General features: G+C 42.9%; 1 protein-coding gene and 1 pseudogene across 4 annotated transcripts in view; both read left to right on the top strand.

The window, feature by feature from the left end:
• ARHGEF3 (Rho guanine nucleotide exchange factor 3) overlaps positions 1–26,184 on the top strand; it is a 309,373-nt gene that overhangs the window by 127,071 nt on the left and 156,118 nt on the right. Inside the window, exon 1 of one of the 4 annotated variants that reach the window (XM_059939954.1) lies at positions 9,413–9,527. The exons of the other annotated variants lie outside the window; for them this stretch is intronic. Within the exon in view, the coding sequence (XP_059795937.1) occupies positions 9,477–9,527 (51 nt within the window). The 5' untranslated portion in view covers positions 9,413–9,476. Of the gene's footprint in view, positions 1–9,412; positions 9,528–26,184 lie in introns of those variants that run through there. 4 annotated transcript variants of the gene reach the window in all.
• On the top strand, positions 22,643–24,377 carry LOC132374160 (oxysterol-binding protein-related protein 9-like; annotated as a pseudogene).

The raw sequence follows: 26,184 nt of genomic DNA, 5'->3' as shown, positions 1-26,184 counted from the left end.
TCTCCTGGTCTTCCCACCCTGTCCCTTCCACAGGCCCTTTGAACATCTCCCCACTTCCTGGATGAGCCATGCTGTCTGTCCCCACTTCTCTCCTTTGCTCTGGCCCTCCTCCCCTCAGCCTGGCAATTCTTACACATTCCCAACCACCTGTTCGAATGGCACTTTCACTCAGGGGAGACCTGCGAATTGTCCCTGGCACTTCCTCTGTGTTCCCTGTGCCCCAGGACTGTGGAATGCAGCAGGGTGAGCAGCAAACATTGTTTGTATGCTGACACTTTGAGCACAGAGAGGGGCACTTCTCTGTTGAATGAAGGACCCCCTCACCCTCTTTACACACACCTGGCTACATTTCTTCCCTGAGGAGGGTCCCTGGAGTGTAGATAGACCACCTGGTGGAAGATCTGGAACATGCGGCTGTGGGCTCCATGAGAGCTGGGCCAGTCCTGTGGCTCCAGAGCCTGCACTGTTGTCGAGGCTCATTACGTTGTTGTCAGACAACTTCTTGAATGAGCCTTGTGGTAATGAGCCCACACTGCAGGTCTGGGTTCAGATTCCTATTCCATCCCTGCCATGCTTGAACAATTCCTTAACCCCTCTGTGCCTGCTTCCTTATCTGTAAGCAAGGGTTAATAAAAGTACCCATCTCATAGGGTGATCATAGAAGTAAATGAGTTTAGCCTAGTGTCTGGCATGTAACAAGCCTCCAGTCAATGGTGGTTGCTCTTGTTATTAATAATGAAATAAATTAATCACAGGATGTGTGCTAGAAAGGAAACTAACAGGGTATTGTGATAAAGGATAAGATGGTGGGGTGTGCAGTGTGGTCCTTTAGATAGTCTGGTCATTGAAGGCTTCCTGTAAGCTGTGACTGAACTATGAAAAGGATGCTGCTGCAATGTGAAGAGTTGGAGGAAACAGTTTTCTGGAGAGCAAGTGCAAAGGCCCTGAGGCAGAAAAGAGCCTGATGAGGAACAGAAAGTATGACCAGAGCTTAGGAGGAGAGAGGAGAGTAGGTCCAGGAGGGAGATAGGGACAAATTGATGCAGGGCCTTGCAGGCTGAGGGACAGTGTTTGGATTGAATCTGAGGTGTGAAAGAATATATTCAGTCCTTATGCTCAGAATCATTCTTTGGGATTGGTTTCTGGACTACTTCAGCTTTAGCCCACCCTGTATTTTGTGTGCATGAACTAACCCCTAGCAATAAAACCCAGTTGTGATGGATTTAAGCAGAAAGTGAATTTATTTAAAGGTACAGGAAGTTCAGTGAATTTGGAAAGGATCAGGGAATCAAGAACAACCCAAATTATACTACCAAACATTTCCTACAAGGATACTGTTGCTGCCACTTCTGGGCAGGTGTAGATACCATGGTTTGCATCACCAACACTGGTTACAGGACCCAGCTACTCGATCTGCCCTCACTGCCGCCTCTGCGAGCTGCCACCACCCTCACCAGAATAGAGTCTGCGGTATCCCTTCTGCTTTCTCTGCCAGCTTCTCATGCCAGGTCTGGGGTGGGAGTATCTCATTGCCTGAGCCTCACTCATGCTCTCATTCCCTAGCTGCAAGGGAAGCTGGGAAAGCAAATGTGTGTCACCCTCATCTCCTCTGGTAGAATGTGGGCTCTGGTTCGTGAGTTGGGGCTTCCCTAAGCCTAGGGAGGGGGTTGAGCTGCATAGCATCCAGAGGGTGATAAATGTCCCTCACAGAGACACGTGGAGTTAGTGACTCATGGAATCACTTGGCCTCAGCAATGTGCATCTAACAGGCAGTGGCACTTTAAGTAAGACTTAATTGCTTTTCTCTTAGACAGTTATTTTTCAAAAAATTAGTGCCAAATTTGGAAGCAACTATTTCTCAATCTGATGAGAGTCTAGGGGCTGTTTTTTTAAATTAGTTTAGTTTGTGCAGGTGTGTGGGGTAGCCTGTTTCTCCCGTGTTTATCACAGATTTGCATTCCTGTTGGAAATGCCCTAGCCATTGTCAGTGCTTATAATTGCTTCTTGTTATGGCCACGTGGGGCTTATTGTCCAAGATTTTGCTGCAGAGTTTATTGTTTATCTTATATTGTCTCCAGGAAGCTGCATGCGGAAATCTCAGGAAGTCTGATTTAAAGGGACAGCCTCCAGGGCAGAACCCTAACTGGGAGGAGGCACTGAGCTTCCGACCAGAGTCAGCTTTCCTCGGGTGGGCGCTGGAAAGAAGCCTTTTCTGAGTATCTCCCGCTTGGTTTGCTGGTTTCCAGTGTTTTGGTGATTCCTTTCTGATTCTGATTTAAGGGGAAAAGTAACAATATTTATTCTTCAAATACACATGGATATACACCAAACAAAATAAAACAAAAAAAAAAACACTTTCACTGTTGTGTAAGCAGAATGGATGCTGAGTCATGGGTGCATACATGCTTTTCAATCTTTCGGTGTTTTCTTGGAGGTATTTTCATAGAAGCCTTAAACTTTTTAAATGGACACAAGGATTTCAAGGAAGTCAGCATTATAACATCTAAAAAATAAATAGGACTTGAGCTTTAACCACCTTCCCATTTTTCCCCCTGTTGGAAGGAAGAGGGAAAAATGAGGAATTGCAAATTTCCATTGCCTTTTTCTTATTAGATGCCCAGTTGATGGCTCTCATTCAAATCAGGGTAAAAATCAAGCTATTTCAGATTTGGTAACAAATTTTCAACTTGCTCAGAGGAGGATTTGGACCAGTGTCCATAATTACATCAAAAAACTTCCTTTTCTGCTTGGAAAGTAAAAGTAAAGAAATTATTACTAAGCTTTTGTCTTTTAAAAAACACTGTATTATGAAAAATTTTTAAACTTATACAAAAATAGAAAGAATAGTATAATGATCCCCAGTGTTCCCAACATCTTCTGTTTTGCTTTTAAACACAAGTACGTATCAGTTAGATTCCTATCCTCCTCATGAGGGATAATGGAATCATTATTCCTGTTTTACAGATGAGGAAACTAAGGGTCAAGGAAGTTAAGAAGTGACTTACTAGGTCATTCAGCTAGTAAATGGCAGAGCCAAAAATCACAGAGCTCCCGTATGAATTTACTGTTCATTATTCCAGCCAGCCAGTTGTTCCCAGAAAGTATCCCTAAGGAGATATCTGGAGTCAAAAATAATGGTAAGAAACTTTTTATTAAGAATGATTTCTGCTTTTGCTATATATTTTTAACTCAGAAATTCAGTTTGTCAAGACTTGTTCTTTGATATAAGCAAATTACTTTAAAAAATCCTCCTGAGTAGTGTTAGGAATACCACCCCCCTCATATTCAGATTTTCCACTTCTAACCAATTTTGACAGTGTAATGCCAAAGAGTAAGTCTAATTTCCAAGGAAGGAAGCTCTTTGGTTGATAGATATCAGCTAATCAGTTTTTAAACCTTTCTTTTTCCTACGAATTGGTTAGAGGTCAGCAACCTGCTGGAGTTTCACTTTTAACTGCCAGTTTAACGAAGAGGACTTGACAGTCCTTTGAAAAAAGCTGTATTCACAGTATTCATGTTTCTAAGAAATTGAGTGAGCTTCTTGCAAGCGCCCCAGTCTGCTCCATGCAGAAGTTCTTCAGGCTTCCTTGCTCATGTTCAGAAAGGAAGTGGAAGCCCAGAGACCAGGCTGGTGGCCGTTTCACAGGGCACATCAGAAGACGGCTCTCCTTATTTTTCATTCGCTTTTAAAAATAGTTGTCTATGTATTGGTTGCCAAAATCATGTGAGGAATGTGATTATAAAAGTTCAGATTTGTTTAGAGAAAAAAATAATTCAAGCTATTGCTCATAACAAAACCAGCAAGATAAGTACTCAAGATTAGTCATGATTAGCAATCTGTTGAGACCTCCACATTCAAGCTTCATTTATTTTTAGTTCTTGTGTTGAAACTATAGATGAAGACTTTTTTATTTATTCATTCTTGACCTTGGGCAGCCAGGTCTGCTCCCACATTCTCATCATTTTGTAATCTTGTTGAGCTGGGATATTAAGCAGGGCTCTAGAAAAGCATTAGCATTTTCAAATGGTCGAAGTTTCTTGAGTTAAACCACCTTGCATCCAACTGGCCTGGTGTGAGGTCTGGACACCGCCCCCGCCGCCCCCCACTGTGTCTATGGTTCACAATGAGGGAGGGGGACAGGGTAGTTGTTCAAGTTTTGCTTGGATTAACCACACTTCCAGCACCGAGGAGTAGATATGAAGTTATGCAGTAAAAGTGTGTGACCGTGAGTAAACTCCCAGGCTCTAAAATACTTTGAAGTTCTCTTTATTTCTCACTGGCTTGCCGTGCATTATGCCTTCTTGCTAACCTAGTAACACCAAAGAGTATTACTGTACCTCCCCTCTGCACCACAGTATAAATTTTGTTTCTTCTTAGTCTTAATCTGAAATTGACAACAGCCTCAGAAACTAAGATCTGTGATGTAACACTTTTCTAATGTTGGAAACTTGGTTAAATCAAGGTGCACTATACTATTTTAATTTGGTCACCGCTTCCATTTCATTTTAATGAGATTGTTTCACCACCTATTTTTCAATTCAGTTTGTGGAATTATTATTATTTTTTTTAATAAATTTATTTGTTTATTTATTTATTTATTATTTTTGGTTGCATTGGGTCTTTGTTGCTGCGCGCGGGCTTTCTCTAGTTGTGGCGAGCGGGGGCTACTCTTCGCTGCGGTGCACGGGCTTCTCATTGCAGTGGCTTCTCTTGTTGCGGAGCACGGGCTCTAGGCGCGCGGGCTTCAGTAGTTGTGGCATGTGGGCTCAGTAGTTGTGGCTCGCAGGCTCTAGAGCGCAGGCTCAGTAGTTGTGGTGCACGGGCTTAGTTGCTCTGCAGCATGTAGGATCTTCCAGACCAGGGCTCGAACCTGTGTCCCCTGCATTGGCAGACAGGTTCTTAACCACTGTGCCACCAGGGAAGTCCCTGTGGAATTATTTTAAAATGTAATGCATCAAATGAAATATGGTCAAAGACCCTGAAATTCCCAGACAACTTCTGAGCTTTTGTGACATCTATGGCTTCTTGGCTGCAAATAGGAAAGAAATTGAATAAAATAAACCAGAATAAAATTTTAAATGGAAAGAACCACCATTAGTCATGAATTTTAATGAAGAAATTATTCTGCTGAAATGTCACTGTTTGGTTTTATGTGAATGAATTTATCACAGCCCTAATTATAATAGGGCTGTTTCTTATCATATTTTTGGTGAGAAAACTGCTTTAAACTTCTCAGTAGAACATGCCATAAGGTACATAGACTAACAACATAGGAAACACACCACTTCGAGTTCCAGTGACACAAGGAAGCATGGGGTGGAGTCTTAATGAGGCCCCTATTTTGGCACTAGTCTCTTTAGAGTTCAGTAAGAAGTTGTCACCACTATGGTTATTTCACCAGGTGGGGAAGAACAGGGGCCATTTTTGCATACCTATAGGTGCCTTATAGGTAGTTTCCCATTTATAAATATATAATGATTCAGGCTCACACATTTAAAGAAGAGTATCATACCCTGAGAACCTACACCCCCAGAATTTCTTAGTTTTTTTTTTTCTTTTTAACATCTCACTCTAATTTATGTAGAATTTATTTTGACTGAGTGTGAAGTAGAGCTTTAAAATGAGGCTTTTCTTTCTAAGAAATGAATTGTCCCGTTTGTTAGTAATCCTTCTCTCCTCCAGTAGTAGTTTGCAGTCAACATTCACTGTATGTCAAATTCTTGAATATACCAGGGCAGGTTTCAGGCAGTCTGTTCTGGGGGCTGTATGCATATAACAGGAGCTCTGAGGTCCCCTCCTGACCCTGGCTCCCCTCCCGGCCCTGCCAACTCTAGGCCCTCTTGGGCAGGCTTACACCACCTGTTTGAGTCTCAGTTTTTAAAAAATCTGTACAGTAGAGATAATAGTAAGGCCTACATCAGGAGAGTTGTGAAGATCAAGTAAAAAAATATGTGGTAAGTTCTCATATTAAAACATCAGAAATCTGCAGTCACCATTTACGGTTTCAATAATTGTGGCTTTAGGATGTTTTAATATCTGTGCACAGGTGCACTTTCATCATGAGTTATATTGTCAGGAATGAGCAACTGAGAGGTGACATTTCAAGTGCATCTCTTATGTTTTGCTGAATGTCCACAGAGCAGGAGCTAATGAACTGAGGTACTTCCATACCGTGGCGTGCTCTGCAGAGGGGTCCGAGATGTGGATAATGTGGAAAGATGATGTTAAGTGAAGAAAGCAAGTGCTGGAATAATGTTATCATTCCATTTTGACAAATATAAATTAAAAAAAATAAACCGTGACAAAACAAACTTATGTGTGTTTAGACAGCAGGAAATGTCTAAAGGATCACCACCAGAGGTTGCAAACTGGTGGCCCTCGGGTCAAATCTACCAGCAACTGTGTTTTGATTGGCTTGTACAGCATTTTTAAAAATGATGAATTAGTTGCCAGCATTTAAAAACTGGGAGATTTTATGTAAAACCTGGAATTTCCAGCTTCTCTTGAACAATTGTAATGTCTGTTCACTTTGGCCATGAGTCCCTTGGGACCCCAGTAAGCTGGAACTTTCCCAAGGCAAACACTCTCAGTGGTGCCCATTGCCTGCCAGGCCTCTTCTTTCATGTACCTTCCCGCCTAGCCCTGAGAGCATTTAGGTTTGTGACCCCTCATCTACCTCTGTCTTTGACACGGGTGCCTCTGGCAAATGGGATGGCGATAGGGAAGAAAGTGGGGCCTTTGGGAAGATTCACTTTTTACACTATATACTTCTGTATGGTTTGAATGTATTATAATGACACTATGTCACTTTTAAAATTTAAAAATCAGTAGAAAAACATGTTCGAATACTCGACAGTATCATAGATGCCACATCGAGAAAACCCACATCCCGTTCCTGTATAAGCTCTCGTTATAACGCTCAAAATGAACTTGAGCCCTGCAGGGCAGGAACCTCTCATTATGGAAATGTTCCTCCGAGGTGCCTTCTGCATGGCTGATTTCATTACTGGAGCTCTTGCTTCTGGTCAAAGCAGGGGCATCAGAGGGAAGGGCCGCGCCCCGTTCTTTCCTTCCCTTTTGCAGGCTGTGCCCTTTATCTCCGGCCAGGGCGTCTGCTGGTCCTCCCGCCCTTCCTCCCTCCTCCATGGCTACCTGCCCTGCAGCCCACTCTAGTTTCACCTCTTCCATGAAGTGCTGCAGCCCACGGGTTTCGGTTCTTCTTTCTCATTCACAGTCAGCAGCCGGAAGTTAGGCTTAATCATTCTAGGATTAGTTCATGTGAATGTGCCCTTCCTCCCCCAGGAAAGAAAGAAACTCTAGTGCCCCATGGTCATCTCAGGTTTCCTTTGGCTCCTCACTGGAGTAGATCCTGGCCTTGGCAGCTGGGGCTCTGCAGAGGGGCTGTTGGAAAATCCTCCAGGAGAGGAGTGCCTGGGCCAATGGGGGATTGACATCCTTGGTCCTCAGGGAATTGACATTCTTCATTAGCTGAGTTACTACCAAAGCTGGTTAATCTTAGGTTGTTTACAGGCCTGTACGAATCAGGACCTTTTCTATGCAGGAGGCTAGAGCAAGAAGCCTTTTTTAGGAACACCTCCCCTTCCCCCGAGTAGCACCACTTACCCCAGGCTGCTTTGTGGGGAGTCTGGCTTTGGAAAATAGGGAATCCCGAGGACAAGCTGAAGCACACCTTTTGTGGACACCACTGTTTGACTTTTACACATTACTGAGTGTTTCCTGGGTGCCTGACCCAGTAGGTACCACATGTAGGCCTTGAGGTAACCCAGATGCTTGCCTGAAAGGCTTGAGCCTTTTCACAGAGATTTCACTTCCTTCTTTCTCCAGACAGATGGGACCCCTGTCACGCTCTTTGAAGCAAGACCCAAGCCCGTCAGAGCAGTACTTTCAAAACATTTGCCTTTCTTCCAGAGCACCCTATGTTCTGCACCCCACTGCTGTTGCCCTTGCCAGTTCTTCTGCCTAGAACACCCCTCAAAATTCTGCCCATGTGTCTCTTGCTCTGAGAAGCCTTCCCAGACTTTGTCCCCACAAAACAATATATTTGCCAGGCTCAGTTATTTCTTGGCTCCCTCAACACTTTTTGCAAATTCCTGGCAGCATTTATTTTGTTCTCCGGTCATCTTTGGTTCATCTTTGTACTACCAGAGCCTGGTGCATCCTTCCGTAGTGCTCTTTTGTAATGCACTCTTCAGAGACCGTATGTTAGGGTCCAGGCTGCTGGCCTGAGAATGGGGAGAGCCTTTCTTATAAGCTCTAAAGTCAACTCTTGGATTGAAGCTTGTTGTTCAAATGAACCCTCTCTCTTTGCTGAGCCCCCCACTTTACTCAGGGCTGAGACAGGCAAAGGCTCTTAAAAATCTGTGCATTTGTAAGAATGCCTTGGGAAATCCTGAGCTAAATCTTTGCAGCTAAAAGTTGCAATTAGAAAGATTTTTGCAAACAAAATACTATCCCATTAGAGAACTAAAAAATAAAAATCAAGAATTGAAAGCTACACTGGAGTTATGTATGTCTCCTTGGGTTTGAGTCCCTCTGCCCCTGTGCAGGGAGGGTGAGGGTGTTGATTTGTTGTAGGGAGGGGTTGAACAGGCATAGTTTTCATCTGAAACCTTGTAGTTCATGTGAGACACTCTATCTCACCCAATAAGTCTGAGCTTTGTAAAAGGCAGGGGACCGGGGCAAGGTGTTCATTCGTGAGATCCCCAGTTCATAAAATGAGAAATGTCAGCCACTAGTTGTTTCCATAATAACTCTGAGAAGAGCAGTAAGGCCCTTTGTTATTCACATTAAAAGCTGAAAAGGAGGTTTCCAGAAGCAGTTATTTTGAATGGGCTCTGAAGAGAAAATTTGCCTAAGAAAAATGAAATGCACGGTTGAGTGGGGTGTTTACCGTCACGCTCATTTGTTGAGTTGCTATGAAATTGGGATTCAGTATGGGCTCTGTATGCTGGGCAGGACCCTGGCTCTTGGGTGAAGTTCAAGTGGACTGTTGATTCCTCTTTGATCATACAAAGTTCTCCTCCCAGTGTCCCTTCTCTATCCATTTCACCCCAATGTTTGGGTCTACAAAGCATGATATCCTGGCAGTGAACACTTTAGAGCTGCCAGAATGCCAAGCATGGCTTTAGGTGGGGACCCAGTAAGCATTGTTTGTTTCTCACAGGCTGGGGATTGTCAGCCAGAAACTGAGTTTCTGGTGTGCCTTTGAATGCCAGAAGGCAGAGTGCTCTGAAAAAGCAGCAACAGCAGCCGGCAAGGAAACTGCCGGAGGTGGGGAGCTCTGGGCTGGTGTGGTTCTCAGCTTCTGACAATGTAACTTATGGCCCCCTGTCACTTCCTGTCAGGCAGCCCAAGTAGTGGGGAGGAGTTCCTTGAGGGAAACCATGCTCTGCTGTGCTCAGAGTATCCCGTCCGAAGGGCTCTGCCGCAGTTAGGGGCCGGGGACTCCAGGTGGATGAGGTCGGAGCGCCCCATGGTGTGGTGTTGCTTCTTTGTTCATGCTCAGGTAAGCTCCTTTGCAGCTGGACCAGGGAGAGACGGGCTCCCAACTCCCACCCAAGCCTGGCTGGGCCATGCCAGGAGCTGAGGTGTGGGAGGATGCAGCTATCTGCATCTCCCAAGAAAGTGAGCAGAGAGCCGCCAAGAGCACCTGGGATGAGGGAGGCACACTTCTGCCTCACTGTACTATGAATCAGAAGAGAGCTGTGTGGTTGTGTTTAAGACCACAACTGGTTGTGCTTGGTGGAGATGGTGTGTTAAGTGGAGTGCCTAGCTGTCAGCGCTTCCTTTAGCATCTGTGATTGGAGGAGAGCAAGGGTAGGGGGACTTTCATTCTTTGCTCCATGGTGCCAGTATTTTAATTTTTTTAAGAGACCTGTTTTCATTAAATGGGAAGGAAAAAGTGTGTGTGTGTGTGTGTGTGTGTGTGTGTGTGTGTGTGTGTTTAAATAGCAAAGTGGATTTCCAAGACCTTTTCTTCTTTGGATTGGAAGATGGCTAGGCTCAGTTTTGGAAGTTCATTCTTTGTGAAGCAACTTTTTTGTAGGTTTCCTTAACATTCTGGTGTTTTGAATGTGTTCATCATTGGGAAAATGAAGTCAGATAATATCAGGGGAGACTCAGACTCACTGGTTTTCTCATTAAAAGTATTGGTGCCTGTTTGGGTTATTTCGGAAGGAGCAGCTGGAAATGTTATGTTTCTATGGACTGAAGAATGATTAGGAGCCCTGAAGCTTACTCTCTCTCTGTCCCTTTTATTTGTTTGTTTGTTTGTTTGTGGATAAGTGTTAAAACTTTGGATAAGCCAAAGTTATTTTTTAAAGAAAATGCCCATTGCTTTTTCTGTTTCTTTCATCAGAATTATGTTTCTGAGACTGATGTTTGCAATACAAATTCCAACTCTTGTACATGGCCATTATAGACATCTTTTCATGTGATTTGAGTGGTTTCACTGTCTTTCTCCTTCCCCATCTCACTCACCTAGCTATTCGCTCACCTGGTAAAGAATAATTTTTGATCATTTGAGATATGGAAATTGGCAACATTTTAAATGATTTAATACACTTCAGGGATAGTTAATTCAGCATTAATTAAAAATATTACAATAATAGCTGACATTTATTAGATACTTTTCATGTTACTTGCATTAGCTCATGAAATTCTTACAACACTATAGGGGTTGGCTGTTATTATTACCTCCACTTTGCAGATGGTAAAACTGGGTTGCAGAGAGGATAAATACTTTGCCCATGGTCTGCTATCTGGTTAGTAGTGGATCAGGCTTCAAGCTCAGGCAGAATGGAGCCAGAAATGACATTCATAGCCATAGCACACGTGATGATTTTAATGACAGGGCCCTTCTTATATCTCCTATCAAGTGCAGTATCTTCAGTAACACTTTGCTTTCCAATCCTTTGACAAATCAGCTCATTCTGGTGGATGTTTGCCTCTGTCCAATTAGCACCTACACCAGAGGCATCTAAGACAAGTTGCTGCCTTCTCTGGACTCAGTTTCCCACCTGTGAAACAGAGATGTCTCTAAACTCATTTTAGCTCTGATATGGGTCTAAGGTATGACTTTTTGACAAAAAGTGAAAAATAGTTCTCATATCCCTGTTTCAAAGTCAAATGATTTAATAAGTGCTTTTACATACACATTTCCCGAGGATATGGACTGGAGCTCAAAATGTAATTGGCTGGCTGGCTGTTGACCTTTATTCTGCTCTTGAAAATACTATTGAATGAATTTTTATTTCTTGGGTCCAAGAGTCTCTAGAGAAAGGATCTGGAGGAGTTGACTTTGGGTGTGGGAAAGGCATTTGGTAGCTGGATGTGGAAGGAGAGAATGGGAAGGGAGAAACCCTTTAAAGTTCTCACAAATCCATCTTCTGAGATTTGATCAAGATAGCTCTGTATCTGTGGAGGAATGGTAGAGTGTAACAGTTAAGGACATGGGTTTTAGAACCACATAGATGTAGATGTAGATTTGAGCCCCAGCTTTGCCTCTTACTAGCCATGCAATCCCAGGCATGTTACCAAATCTCTCTGAATCTCCTTGTTAAGTGGGGATAATAAATAGTGCCTACTGGGACTTCCCTGGTGGTCTAGTGGGTAAGACTCCGTGCTCCCAATGCAGGGGGCCTGGGTTCGATCCCTGGTTGGGGAACTAGATCCCACATGCATGCCGCAACTAAGGAGTCCGTATGCCACAACTAAATATCCCACATGCCTCAATGAAGATCCCGCGTGCCACAATGAAGACCTGGCACAGCCTAAATAAATAAATAAATATTAAAAAAAAAATAGTGTCTACCTTATAGAGTTGTCATGAGGAATAAATGAAGTGATTCAAGACAGTGCCTAGCACAGATTCCGCACTCAGCGAACGTGACCCATGTCCCAGGTCTTATTGACCATAGCTGTTGGTGGCTCCCAGAGAAATGAATCATTAGTGTGTAAGGGCTCAGCAACAATACGGCTGTGAAACATCTTATATCCTGAGTTAAATATGCCCTGATTTGATTTTGTGGAGGGAAGAAAGCAGCATATTACGCAGAAAAGTCAATACTTCATTTTAAAGCCCTGATTCCAGCAATATTTTTACAGCTTTCCCAGAAGGCCAAGTGGGAGCCATGGAAGGGGAAGTTGATTCAAACCAGATCCTAAAAAAGGCTTGTCTTGATGGAGCACTCAGTGGTATGACTCGGAAAGTGCAAGGCCAGGGTGGTGACCCCAAGTGTCCACCAGGAGAGAAACAATGGGTGACTTTAGGACCTAAATATAGACTATGTGGATGTCACTTAGGGAAGCCACAGTGGGTGGGTCTCTTGGGAGGAGTTCAGAAAGCAGCCCCTGTGTGCCAACCCTTGCTCTGTCAGCCCTCTTTTTCTGAATAACTTTGTCCGTAGTCTAGCTTTTCTGCATCCGTTGAGCCCCTGCCTCTGTTTGGCAGCCTTGTTTATGTCCCCATCTCTTCCCTCCCAAATCTTCCTTGTGGCATTTACCACTTCTCTCCCTTGTCTCTAGCAGACCCCACTCACCCCCTGCCATAAGCCCCAGGTGTTCTCACCACAGTGTTCCTCATGGAGCAGGGATGAGAGCACTGGTCTGGGAGTCAAGAGTTTGGGGTTCTAGGTTTTGCATTAACCTTGGGCAATGTTGAACTTCCCTGGGTACCAGGTTCTCCAATAGAGACAGACATAGCTGGATCCTGGAGGTTGATACTCTGAGTTCACACCCTCACTGCCACTTGACCTTGGGCAAGTTCTTTACTTTTCCTTCTGAGCCTTAGTTACCTCACCTGCGAAATGAAGATGATATAATATCTGCTTCCAATACTATGAAAAGTTTATAAAATAATATCTGTGAAACTCTTAAAACAGTGCATTTTATGATAATGTTCAAAAATACTAGCTATGACTGTGATTGTGATTTGTAGGAAAATGAGACTTGAATAGGATCAGTGTTTCCTAAACTTCGGTCATGTTTCCCATATCCACATACCACTTTTACTGTTATTTTTCACTTACTGTTTTTCTTTAAAATGTCTAGTTGTTTTGTTTTGTTTTGACCTTAGGTTCATCCTAAGTAGTAAGAGCCCTAGAGTCACTAAACATCATAATGTGTTTCCTAAAACACATTATAATAAATACACCTTGGTCTACTGCATATGGTCTGAAATGATATTGTGTCACCACCAGGTCCACTTCCCAGACTGAGGACTGCAGAGCCAGTGGCTCTGAGCATCTGAGGCCCAAGTTGCTGCCTGCTGTGATTTTGACAGGGCTCCTCTCACCAGAATGAACAGTCGGCCCATCCTTTCATACATCAGACACTGCCTGAGAAACAGCTTTGTGCCTGACTCTGTGCCAGGTGCCAAGATGGCCAAAATATGGGTCTTTGTAGCCTCTACTGTCTTCTCTAAATGGGGCATTACCAACCTAGAGAAAATGGGGTAGGGAGAGCCACAAAATGACCCAACTGCTGAAATCGCACCATAAGAGAAGCCAGGGCCACTCTCTGCCTGAAATCTCTGGGTGTGGGTAAAGGAGTATATCTCAGTCAGCTTTTGCTGAGTAACAACTACCCCAAACTCAGTAGCAAACAATAGCAAGCATTTATTCCTATGCTCACAGGTGTGCAGGTTGGCTGCATAGTCTGCCCCATTCGGGTCCCTTAGCTACCCATGTGTATATTCTTCTCCTGTGCAGGTCAGAAGATCCCAGAGGAGCAAGCAGCAATACGCAATGTCTCTTAAGGCCTAGGCTCAGAATTGGTACATTGTCCTGTCCATCCATATTCCACTGGCCAGAGCAAGTCACAGTACCAAGCCATGGAGGTCAGGGAAGGACATAAAAGTTTGCTGAAGAATAAATTAATATACCACAGAGATCATCACTATTTACTCACTCAACCTACATTTATTGAGTGACTACTATGTGGAGTACTCTGCCATGTTGGGGGAGATAAATATGGTACTAATAAGTGATGAAGATGATGAAAACATCTAACCTAAGGCCTGGCATGTATTAGGTCCTAAATAAATATTCTATGAATGAATATCTGCTAGTACCTTTGAGATGCTAACTAGTGATGAGTGTTTCACATGTGTTATCTCATTCTCTCCTCCCAACTCTCCCCCTCAAATCCCCCCCCCCCCCTTTGGGCAAGTACAGTCATCCCAGGTCAAACAAGTGGGATACTGTCTTGGCCTGTTAAATGCTTGTGATCTTCTGACGTGAGCAAGGGGAGCACTGGTAAAGACACAGCAGCAGGGAGAAGGCGTGTGCAAACAGATTATCCCTGATGTGAGGGGAAAGAGTGGGCTTTGCACCAAAGAGGCTCCGGTTCAAATCCCTTGTGTGTTTATCCCCATGTGCACCTTGTGCACTGTCTTGGGTGCTAACTCTTCAGGTACCCACCATGGGCTAAGAATTTAGTGTGGTAATTAGCCTCTCATAGTTTCTTTACATCACTAGCCCCCTGCCTTCTTGAGGTCACATGCATCTTGGAATGTTCTCTTTAGAAAACTGCACATAGTTGTGAAAATGTCTGTGCAGACCCCTGGCCCCAGGTAAAGAACTCTGCTCTAATGATTCATTCCATCCCCGCCCTCTTCTCTTTCCTTCCATCTCTTAAACACTTCATCCAGTGGAAGAAGCATTTTTCCATATTTGTATGCCAGTGTCAGGCTCAGGGTCTAACTCATATTAGTTGCCCAATGAGTGTCTTTTAAAGCAGCGAGAGAATGAGAATGAAGGTGTTGGTGATAGTTCATTTGCATGTGCATAGAGTCACAGAACTTTCTGACTGGATGAGATAGGAAAGCTCACATATTTTATAGATGATAAAACTGAGACCCAGAGAGGTTATTTCACCTGCTCAAAGGCACACAGCTAATGATGATGATGATGATGATGGTAATGGTAATAAAATAATATTTTCCTCCAGGCAGATGACTTATGCTCAGATACAATTAGGTCTCATTCCCTCAGTACCTGGATAGAAAATGTTCTGATCTATCAAGTTGAAGGATCATGTTGCAAAACTGTTTTCTTTCTTTTTTTTTTCTTAACATGGAAGAACTGTATTTATTTTTGAGTGAGATGAAATGTGATAAAACAGCATGTTTATATCATTGTATGTAACATACACAATTTTGTAGTCTGAAAGACTATGCACTGAAATGTTAAAACTGGTTTATTTAGTAGAATAAAAGGTAATTGAACATTAGAAAAAATTCTGCCTAGATATAGTTTGAGTTTACTACAATAGACAGTATTTTTTAATCGTAGTGGCAACTATCATGGACTGTTTATACCTAACTGCCATTCGTGTTTCTTTCCTACTAACAAAACCCTGTCTCACAGGCAAAAAGACGTCAGTGCCAGGGGACAAAGTGGTCCACCCATCCCTCTTTGCCAGTGTCCATCCAAGGGTGAAAACTGTTTTCTTGACCTTCATAGCCAAAGCTAAAGACACAGATGATGGAAACATAGATGCTATATCTCAACCATAGAACCATTGTCGCGTCAGCCCTTTAGGGCAGAGCCCTTGCCGCCCACCTCTTTCTCTGGGTCTCCCCTTTCCACTCTGTCCCTCAGTCTGTGTGCACAGACTGCTGAGAATGCAGGGGGGTTGGGGCTGGGACAGGACATTTGTCAGGCCAAGGGGCCAGGTCAAGCCAAGGGGCCAGGTCAAGCCAAGGGGTGGAAGGTGGGTTAGGGTCGGTGCAGGGGAGGAATTTGTTCCCGCAGAGTCCTGGAAATCTTATTTGGAGCCATTCTTCTATTCTTAGTTTTGAAGGCACTTTGTTCTCTGGTGCATTGTTTTAACAGCCACCAGGAAATCAGGCCCTGCTTGGGGTCAGCGATGCCACTGGTTCCTGCCTGTGGCCGCCCAGGTGGGACGTGTACTGGTTTGTTTCAGGGCTGATTGTTCGTCATCAAGATCATTGCCGCCCTTTCTCCTTTTGTTGCCCACCCTGTCTGCATGGGGCAGGGAAGGGCTAGGAGGAAAAAGAGATTCCAATGAGTCTGTTTTTCTTTATAGCAATAGTAACTACACTTATTTCTGTGTAAAAGGAAAAATGCTAAAATCCAGGTCTTAACAGGGCACTGTGCCCTCTGGAGCAGCATTGTCCAATGGAAACAGAATGTGAGACACATGTGTAAATTTAAATTTCCTAATAGCCACATTAAAGGAGGTAAAAAGAAACAGGTGAAATTAATTTAATGATTTATTTAACCCAGTATATCAAAATATTAGCATTTCAACATATAATCAACATAAAAATTATTATGGAGACATTTTACATTCTTTTTTTCATACTAAGTCTTTGAAATCCAGTGTTTATTATCTACTTAGAGCACATCTCACTTCAGATTAGCCACATTTCACGTGCTCAGTACCCACGTGTGTGCTCATGGTAGCCATTGGACAGTGCAGGTCTAGAGCAGCACCGTCCAGTAGAACTTTTTACAGTGATACTAATGTTTTGTATCTGCACTGTCTCACACAGAGGCCACTAGCCACAGATGGCTGTTGAGCACTTCACATGAGGCTAGTGCTGAGGAGCTGAGTTTTAAATGTTATTTAATTTTAATTAATTAAAATTTAAATTTAAACAGCCACATGTATCTTGTGGCTACCATACTGGATAGCATAACTCTAGAGATTTGATCTTGTTAGAGAAATATAAATTTAAACTTAACCAAGGTATCATTTTTCATCTACCACATTGACGGAGATTAAAAAGTTGGATAACACTGCTTGGCAAGGGTAATAGGACCTCTCATGCATGGCAGTGGGAGTATAAATTAGAACAGTCTTTATAGAGGACAATTTGACAATGTTTATCAAACTTACAAATATACGTTCCCTTGGAAACAGCAGTTTCACTCCTGGATATTAATGTCACAGAGTCTCTCACATGTGTAGATTGATTTCTATAGAAGGATATTTGCTGCAGCAAAAGATTGGAAACCACATACGTATCCAGTTAATGGGGGGACTGAATAAATAAGCTATAGTACATTTTAAAAATGTAATTTGCAACTATTGAAAAAATGAGGCCAATTTTAATTTGATGTCCAAGCTATAATGTTAAGCAAGTGTAGAGCAGTGCATATAGTATGATGCCATTTGCATAAAAGAAATGACTAGCCTATTTATGTCTAGAGCAGCTCTGGAAAAATGTAGAAGGAACCAATCACAATGGTTGCCTCCTGGGAGAGGAAGGGATGGATGTGGGAAAGAAGTCTACTTATTATTGTACGGCATACCCTTTTGGAATTTAATCCAATGCACTTCAATTACTTATTCAAAAAATAAGTATTTAAAACACAAAAAAGTAAACTCCAAGGGAAGGGTGAATCAGAGAAGGCTTCCTAGAGGAGGTGACCTTTGGTCGGGGTTATAAGAGATACACAGGAGTCTTAGCAGGAGGAAAGCTGAGGCTCAGAGGCACGAACAAGCAGAACAGGACAGGCATGCGTGTGTACCTGGAGGTGGGTAGAGTACCAGTATATAAAGTAGAGCAGTAAGGGAGTTTGGACAGACACGAGACTGGCTAAATGGGAAGGGTTTTTGCGCAGAATTCGGACTTAACTCTATGAGCCATAGGCAGCCATTCACGCTTTGAGGGAAGCGGGAAATGACATGATTGTGTTTGTGTGAAAGACAACTTTTGGCAGAATGTAGGGCGATTTAAAACAGTGGTTCTAAAGTGTGATCCAAGGAGTTCCTGAGACCTAGAAAGTACTAACTACGTAACTACAGAACAGATTTTCTTCGTATGCGTCAACCAAAATAACACACCACAACAGATTCATTACAGAAGCAGATATGTGAATCCAGCTGTCTTCTGTGCAGCCAGCCATTAAAGAGAGTTATAAAAGTATGAAGCAGTGCTGCTTTTCTCCCTACGTTTTCTGTTTTGGAAAATATAGTTAATTTTCATTAAAATTTGATAATTAGATTAAGAAGTAATAATACACTCATTACTTTTTAAAAGAAAGAAATTTTTTAATTCTTAATTTTATTTTCTAATAGTGCAAATATTGATATAACCAACATAAACAAAAGCTCTTGGGGCCCTCAATAGTTTTTAAAAGTATAAAGGGGTCCTGAGACCAAAAATTTTGAGAACCACTAGTCTAGAAGCAAGGAGGCCCGGTGTGCTTATAATTCTGGTTGGATCAAAATAAACTATAGGGAAACAAATGCAGCTATCCAAACATGAGTCAGGTAGGAGGCATGAACTAGCAGCGTTGGAGCTGATGTGTGTTTTGTATATCCACGTGCAACGTAGTGGTCTGGGCAGGTATGTGTGAGAGGAGGAGCCTGATTGATGGATGGGTTTTGACTGATGGAAATGTTGGTGCATGTCCTATACTCCATCTACGTACTAAAAGATATTCCTGTTATGTCCAGTCCTTTGCTGTTATAAACATCCTGAGCATCCCTCAAGTACAGGCCTCTAAGTGCCCACCACCTGCAAGAATTACGCTAGACTATGTCCTTAAAAGTGGGATGCTGGGCAGGAAAACATGCCTATCCTCAGCTTGACTGGAAGCTGTCAAGTTACTCTCCAGTCTGTAACTCTCCCTGTAGCCTTGGATGAGAATCCTCATTTCTCCAACCCTTAGTATTGTCAGGCTTTTAATTTTGCCAATCTGATGGATGGATGTGAAATGGCATCTTGTTGTTTTAACCGCACACACACACACACACACACACACGTCTTCTTGATCCACTCATCCACTGATGGGCACTTAGGTTGTTTCTATATCTTGGCTGTTGTAAATAATCGGGCATTAGCCTTGAGTCCTCAAAAGATATTCAGGGAAGGTGCCTTTGTCCACTCATTCAGCACACATTGGTGGATCACCTTCTTTGTGTAGTGCACTGGGCTATGCTGGAATCTGGACACAGACATTGTGTTTCAAAAACATAATTTACAGCTAGGATTATTGTCATCTGTGACTTTGAGGCAAAAACAGAATATCATATTTATTTCTAGAAAGTGTTTCCCAATCTGTGCCATTCTCATTCCCCCCGCCCCTTACCCAGCAATCTCCTTGGCTACGTGTTGTCATACACGCATACGATGTTAGAAGGAAACTTTGGCGGTCACCTGGTCCAATGCCCTCATCTTACAGATAACGAAACTGAGATCCAGAGCAGGAATGTGAAATGCCTAAGGTCATACAGTTAGTTCGTGACCTTAAAAAATAAGTAACCACTGGGTAATTGTTCTCTACATTGCTACTTATGCATCAGATAAGAGAGTAACGACACTTGTGACCTGGCAACTTCTGATGAAAATTTATAAAGCAGACCTATAAATTGTGCACATTGTAAGAAAGCTAGAAAATATATACAAATATAAGTTTTAAAAACTACTTAGGTTTAAACTTTCTTTTCTTCACAGAAGCATTTTGTATTTGTGGTGAAGGTGTCTAGACATTTTCAACATAGAGGGTTTTTTAATTCCTCATTTGAGTGATTTTCATCATCAAAATATTTTTTATAATATACCCTAAAGTGGGCATCACTTGGTCCTAATGATATGTAGCATAAATTTGAGAGCCAGGACAGTGGCAACAGAGAGGGGTGAAACCTCCCACGCAGCTGACCAGGAAACAGATCCAGCAGGCCTCACTTCCCGGTCACTCCCCAAAGCTTAGCCTCCACCCCTCCCCTCCCAAAAAGGGGAAGGAAGAAGGTTCAGAAAAGATAATGTGCCCATCCTTTAACAAAGCTTGGCTAACTCTTTGGATCCCCCAAGTGCTCCTGTTTCCTGTGGCTAAAGTTAGACCTGTTAGATACGAATTTCATTTTTAATCCATGACTGGGCAGACGGAGGGCTACAGATCTTCTCCAGAAAGGACGGGCATGTGTTGGGGGTGGGTGGGTGGGGTAGGAGTCTCTTTTTTCACTCATTCCAGGGAAGAGGGCAACAGAGTGTCACTTTTTCTGTACTTGTCAGGAGCAGCAAGATCGTGGGCCAGTTACTTTGTGTGACAGTTATGAGAGGGAGTTTCCACAAAGAAAGTGTTTCCTAAACCTCACTCATTTATGAATCATCTTTTACCATAGCCCTTAACATTGTAAAACACTTAATAGTTTTCTACAGACCGACAGTTTTTCCCTTATAGTTATCTTTAATGGAAAGGTTATATTGTTATAATATAAAACCAGTGTGCTGGCCCAAATTTGAATATAAGTATTAAGATAAATAGATACCCACAAAACAGAGTAACTACATTCTAGCTAGATGCTGTTGCCCGAGTCTCTTTGCACCCTGGAGAGAGAGAAAGATTGAGGTTGGTAAGCACTGGGTGGGTGTTAAAGGTGAGGTAGCCCCAGTCTGATGGACTGAGAATGGACAGTGAATTGAAAACATGATAACTTTCCTACGTGATCTGCTGCTGGGTAAAGCCTGTCAGAGCAGACTCTCCCAGTGCCCCACTCATATTGCCTAGGCTCACTCCAGAAATCACCTCCAGAGTCCCCTAGACCCATTTATGACTTCCTGTGTCCTTCAACTTGCAGGGGTTTCCAGCCAAGGGGTTTAACATCCCGAGGGGCCCCTCCCCATCAGTGAGAGGCAGGAGTTGGTGGATTAAATACTTCCACCTCCCCACCCCTTAGTGGAAAATTATGAGGTGTGTCTTACACAGTCTCTCAGGGGGGCCCCAGTGGGTTTTACTCCGGCTGCCCACAGCTGTAACCTGGTGGCTTTACAGCTTTTTGTGGCCTCCCTCCTTTTGCTACCTCACTTTCCCACTCCCCACCAGTTCTTCCTGGGGATCACCTCCCACGTAAACAGCTTATACCTAAATCTTTACCCAGGATCTGCTTTGGGGGGAGCCCAAACCAAGGCAGCTGGTAAGCATACTGCCTAAAATGATCTTACAAATCACAAGGTACCAGACTGATCCTTTGGGAAACAGTACCCCAAGGTATATATCCAAATGGTGTAAAGCAACATCACTTTTCTTTCTTTAAAGTTCAAAAATATATTGAAATTCTTGGTGTTCAGCTCTCTCTGACATTTTCCCTAACATATTGGTGATACTCTGTTCTGATGAGTAACATCGTTTTCCATTTTTGCTGTTCCCCTTTCAATATGGTATTACAATTTGCTAACAAACTTAGTGTTTCCAAATTTGCCTGTGAATTTAATTTACTGTGTGGCACTTGTCAGTTGTTTGTCAGTCTGAGCTATCCAGTGAGTGGAGCGGCACAGTCTGTGGCTACTGAAAGTAAGTGTTTGTTGATGCATCAGTGATGAGCCCAGGCTAAAATGCAGCAGGCAAGTATTGCCAGACTCAGAGAGCCACTTTCTGGCAAACCTTTTACAATATCCTGAGGAGAGCCAGGGCTTTAAAATTAGGGAGATTAAAAAAGTACTTCAGCAAGATGAAGTTTCTGTTTTGGCCTGAGTCTTATTGGCAGGTTGAAGGCAGGACTGAAGTTCTAATGGGGAAAGTACTTCTTATCTTCAGGGTTGGGCCCGTGCCAGGGAGGTCCTGTCCTGTGAAACCTATCAATAGATTGTTCAGAGAGTGGTGAAGTCCAGGGTGAGATATATCCCACAAGAAGTCAGAAGCATCTTTAATTGGCATGGGATCAAGAAATTCAAGAGGAAGGCAGGAAGAGGGCCACCTTCATGGACAGAGCTCTGCACTCAGCAGGGCTCCACTATGTGGGCACATAATGTCCAATAAATATTTGTTTAATATTTGAACAAATCAATGCTTGGTAGTCAAACTTGCTTTGGGTTTTTAGGGATGGTGGCATCAGAATGAGTATTCATCACAGAAGAGCCCCTATACATTCTTTCCTTCCCAAGACCGACTACGTAATTTGCAGGGGCCAGTGAAAAATGAAAATTCAGGTCCCTTGTTAAAAAAGTTAAGAATTTCAAGATGGTGACTGCAAAGCTTTATACTCTATGTGCCCACATAATGGAATGCGCTAGAAGTACCACAGTAAGTGAACTTGATCTGGTTTCCACATTCATTGAACTTAGCTTGAGGGAGGAGACAGACGGTAACCAAGTTATCACACAAGTAAAGGGTAACATTTTAATAGGGTCAGTACAACAAAGAGGAGGCACATGAGGCTGAGAGGCCATAACTGGGAGATTTAATCTGGTTTGGAGCTATCTTGGATGTCAGGCTGATGTCTGAAGGATGAGGAGGAGTTGGCTGAGAGAAAAAGGGGAGGAAAGAGGATTCCAGGCAGAGGAAACATGGGGAAAGAGGAATTGGGATTATGGGAGGATGGAGCGCAGAGCAAAGGGAATGAGGTTAGAGACGAGAAGTAGACCAGGCATCAGCCCGGTGATCCGGCGGAGGGGGGAGAAGAGGGGGTGCCCAGAAGCAGCCCTCGGCTCCCTCCCCTGGAGGCACAGAGGGTGGGGGCCTTGGCTTGACGGCTACTTGCGGAGGTTTGGATTCAGGATTTGTTCCTGGTGTCTAAGACTTTGGTAAGAAACTTACAGAGGCTGATGCTTACCTACAAATCTTGATAGAACAGTTAAAGCTTTTTGATGACAAACTTCAAAACTGCAAAGGTGATGAACAGAGAAAGAAAATTGGAACTCTCAAAGAGACAGCAAATAGCATGGTAGAATCAATTAAACACTGCATTGTGTTGCTGCAGATCACTAAAAGTACTATTAATCCTATGGATGCAATATATCAACCTAGTCCCTTGGAACCTGTGATCAACACAATGCCCTCCCAGACTGTCTTACCTCCAGAACCCACTCAGTTGTGTAAGTCAGAGCAGAGCGTCCATCTTCTCTACCAGTTGGACCTGTATTAGCTACTACCTTGGGACATCATCAGACTCCAACACCAAATAGTACAGGCACTGGGCACTCACCACCTAGTAGCAGTCTGACTTCTCCAAGCCATGCCAACTTGTCTCCAAACACAGTCCTGGAGTTCTCTTATTCTAGCAGTGAAGATGAATTCCATAATGCGGTTGAATTCCATCAGAGTGGCTCATCCCCACAGCACTTAATAGATTCCTCTGGTTCTGCCTCAGTCTTGATACACAGCAGCTCAGGAAATAGTCTAAAGCACCCAGATACCACGGAATCACTTAATTCTTCCATGTCCAATGGAACAAGTGATGCTGACCTTTTCTATTCACATGATGATAGAGATGATGAAGGGGAGGCAGGGTTGGTGGAAGAGCACAAGAGTGTTATCATGTATCTGTTGTCACAGGTTAGGCTTGGAATGGATCTTATTACTAAGGTAGTTCTTCCAACATTTACTCTTGAAAGAAGATCTCTTTTAGAAATGTATGCAGACTTTTTTGCACATCCGGACCTGTTTGTGACTATTAGTGACCAGAAGGATGCCAGAGACTGAATGGTTCAGGTTGTAAAATGGTACCTCTCAGCCTTTCACGCAGGAAGGAAAGGATCAGTTGCCAAAAAGCCATACAACCCCATTCTGGGCGAGATCTTTCAGAGTCACTGGACATTACCAATGATACTGAAGAGAATGTGGAGCTAGTTTCAGAAGGACCAATTCCCTGGGTTTCCAAGAATAGCATAACATTCGTGGCTGAGCAGGTTTCCCATCATCCACCAGTTTCAGCCTTTTATGCTGAGTGTTTTAACAAGAAGATACAATTCAATGCTCATATCTGGACCAAATCACAATTCCTTGGGATGTCAATTGGGGTGCACAACATAGGACAGGGCTGTGTCTCATGTCTAGACCCTGATGAACGTTACAGTCTCACCTTCCCCGATGGTTATGGGAGGTCTATCCTTACAGTCCCCTGGGTGGAACTAGGTGGAGAATGCAATATTAATTGTTCCAAAACTGGCTAAAGTGCCAATATCGTCTTCCACACTAAACCTTTCTGTGGGGGCAAGAAACACAGAATTACTGCTGAGATTTTTTCTCCAAATGACAAGAAGTCTTTCTGCTCAATTGAAGGGGAACGGAGTGGTGTACTGTATGCAAAATACTCAACAGGGGAAAATGTAGTTTTTATAGATACCAAGAAGTTGCCTGTAATCAAGAAGGAAGTGAGGAAGTTGGAAGACAGAATGAGTACGAATCCCACTGCCTTTGGAAGGATGTCACTTTCAACTTAAAAATCAGAGACATTGATGCAGCAAATGAAGCTAAGCATAGACTTGAAGAAAGACAAAGAGCAGAGCCCGAGAAAGGAAGGAAAAGGAAATTCAATGGGAGACAAGGTTATTTCATGAAGATGGAGAATGCAGGGTTTATGATGAACCATTACTGAAACGTCTTGGTGCTGCCAAGCATTATGTTGGGAAATGCAAAGTTTGCTCCTGGTGACCAGGGCAGGAGGCATAATGAAGTAACAGACTTCCTTTGGGAGAACCTATTCACTCCCTTCTTATTGCAGTGGTTCCTGTCTCAGGGATACTGGACTTTCTGATGCAGATGAACAATTGAAGTGAGAAAAGCTTCCCTTTTTCCTGTTCTGTGGCAGTTACAATGTTGACTTGGGTCTTGAGAAAAACTTCAGGTTTTAAAAACAAGATGTCTGCTCCTTTTCCAAATCCCATGTTATAAATCCTAGTCTCAAACTCTGCACTCTAGTATTGCTGTTGAAATATACAACATCTGTTTCCTAGTTCATATAATCTTTGGTTCTCTCTCTCTATATATATTCACATATATACATGTATATAATATAGGTGATGCCAGATTTTTCATAAATACGCCATCTACTGTAAATATTGGTTCCTCTGAGTTGTTTTAGAAATTTTAGCGCAACGTATTAAAATCACGTGTTAGGAAATTTCATGGTCTCACCTACAATAACTTTAATTTTGGAATTGAACTATATTAAATTGTATCTAACTCTGGACTACAGTTTAATTATACTCAGTGCTTCTTAAGGCTTCATAAAGTAATTTTTCCAACCTTTAAAAAAAAAAGTAGACCAGACCTGACTTTGCACAGGGTCTTAAGGACACTAACAAGTCTTGAGAAATTCGGGACCGTGTTCATGACTAACAATAACACAAAGATGAGTAAAATTATTCACCCTTAATTTCTCTTCAAATAAACTGAGAAAGGAAATTGCCTCATTACAGTTCTCATCCTTATTAATAGAAGATGATGTTTTTCCACATAAACAATCATGTTCATGGACGCTGGCCAATCAGAACAGGCACCACGTATGGAACCAGCACACATCCATGAGCATTGGCCAATCAGAACAGGCATTAGGGACTGTGTGTGGAAAGAGAGAACTTGAACCTTTAATGATGAGGGGTCTTTAGGAGCTCTAACTCCCCATCTATCCCCATCTTTGCTTGGTTGGCTCCATCCCATCACTTAGGTGTCATCTCAAATGTTCCTCCTCTGAGAAGCTTCCCTGACCTCTCTCTCCAGTAGTTTCACCCCTCCCCACCTTTCATAGGCTTTCATATTACCCTGGTCTACTTTCTTCATAACACTTAGTACACCCTAAAACTAGCTTTTTTATTTGCTTATTGTTTTATCGTCTCTGTCCCCTCTGAGGGCAGGGACCATATCTCTTTTGTTAACCAATGTATCTACAGCAGCTTGCACAGTGCCTGGCACCTAATAGGTACTCCATAAAATATTTGTTGAATGAATGAAACTATAGAGTGAAATTCATTCATCTGAGTCTCTTGTTGTTCCTGGGTTATTTATTTATTTATGCATGCATGCTGCTCCGGGTCTCAGTTGTGGCATGCAGGATCTTTAGCTGCGGCATGAGAACTCTTAGTTGCAGCACGCATGCGGGATCTAGTCCTCCGACCAGGGATCGAACCCAGGCCCCCTGAGTTGGGAGCATGGAGTCTTAGCCACTGGACCACCAGGGAAGTCCCTGGATTTCTATTGCCAAGAAATGAGAAATATTGTGGGTCCCAGAATCAAAAATGGAATTTTATGGATGGCACATCTTGGTGTTTTAGTCTTTCTGAAAAGAAATTCTACAGCTTTATATTCTCTATTTTGGGTTCATTTGTTCATGTGTGTCAGTCAACAAACATTTGTTGAGCTTTTTCTGTGTGCTGGATTAGGCCTTAGAAATGCCCAGGAAAGTTCTGGACATGAAAGAATTCTACTCTTAGTAAAACACTGATTTCCTGGGAAATGGATTAAATGCTG

The sequence above is a fragment of the Balaenoptera ricei genome, chromosome 11 (assembly GCF_028023285.1).
Source record: "Balaenoptera ricei isolate mBalRic1 chromosome 11, mBalRic1.hap2, whole genome shotgun sequence".
NCBI lineage: Eukaryota > Metazoa > Chordata > Mammalia > Artiodactyla > Balaenopteridae > Balaenoptera > Balaenoptera ricei.
Note: the sequence above shows the minus strand (reverse complement) of the source record. Positions and strands in the feature narration are given on the sequence as shown.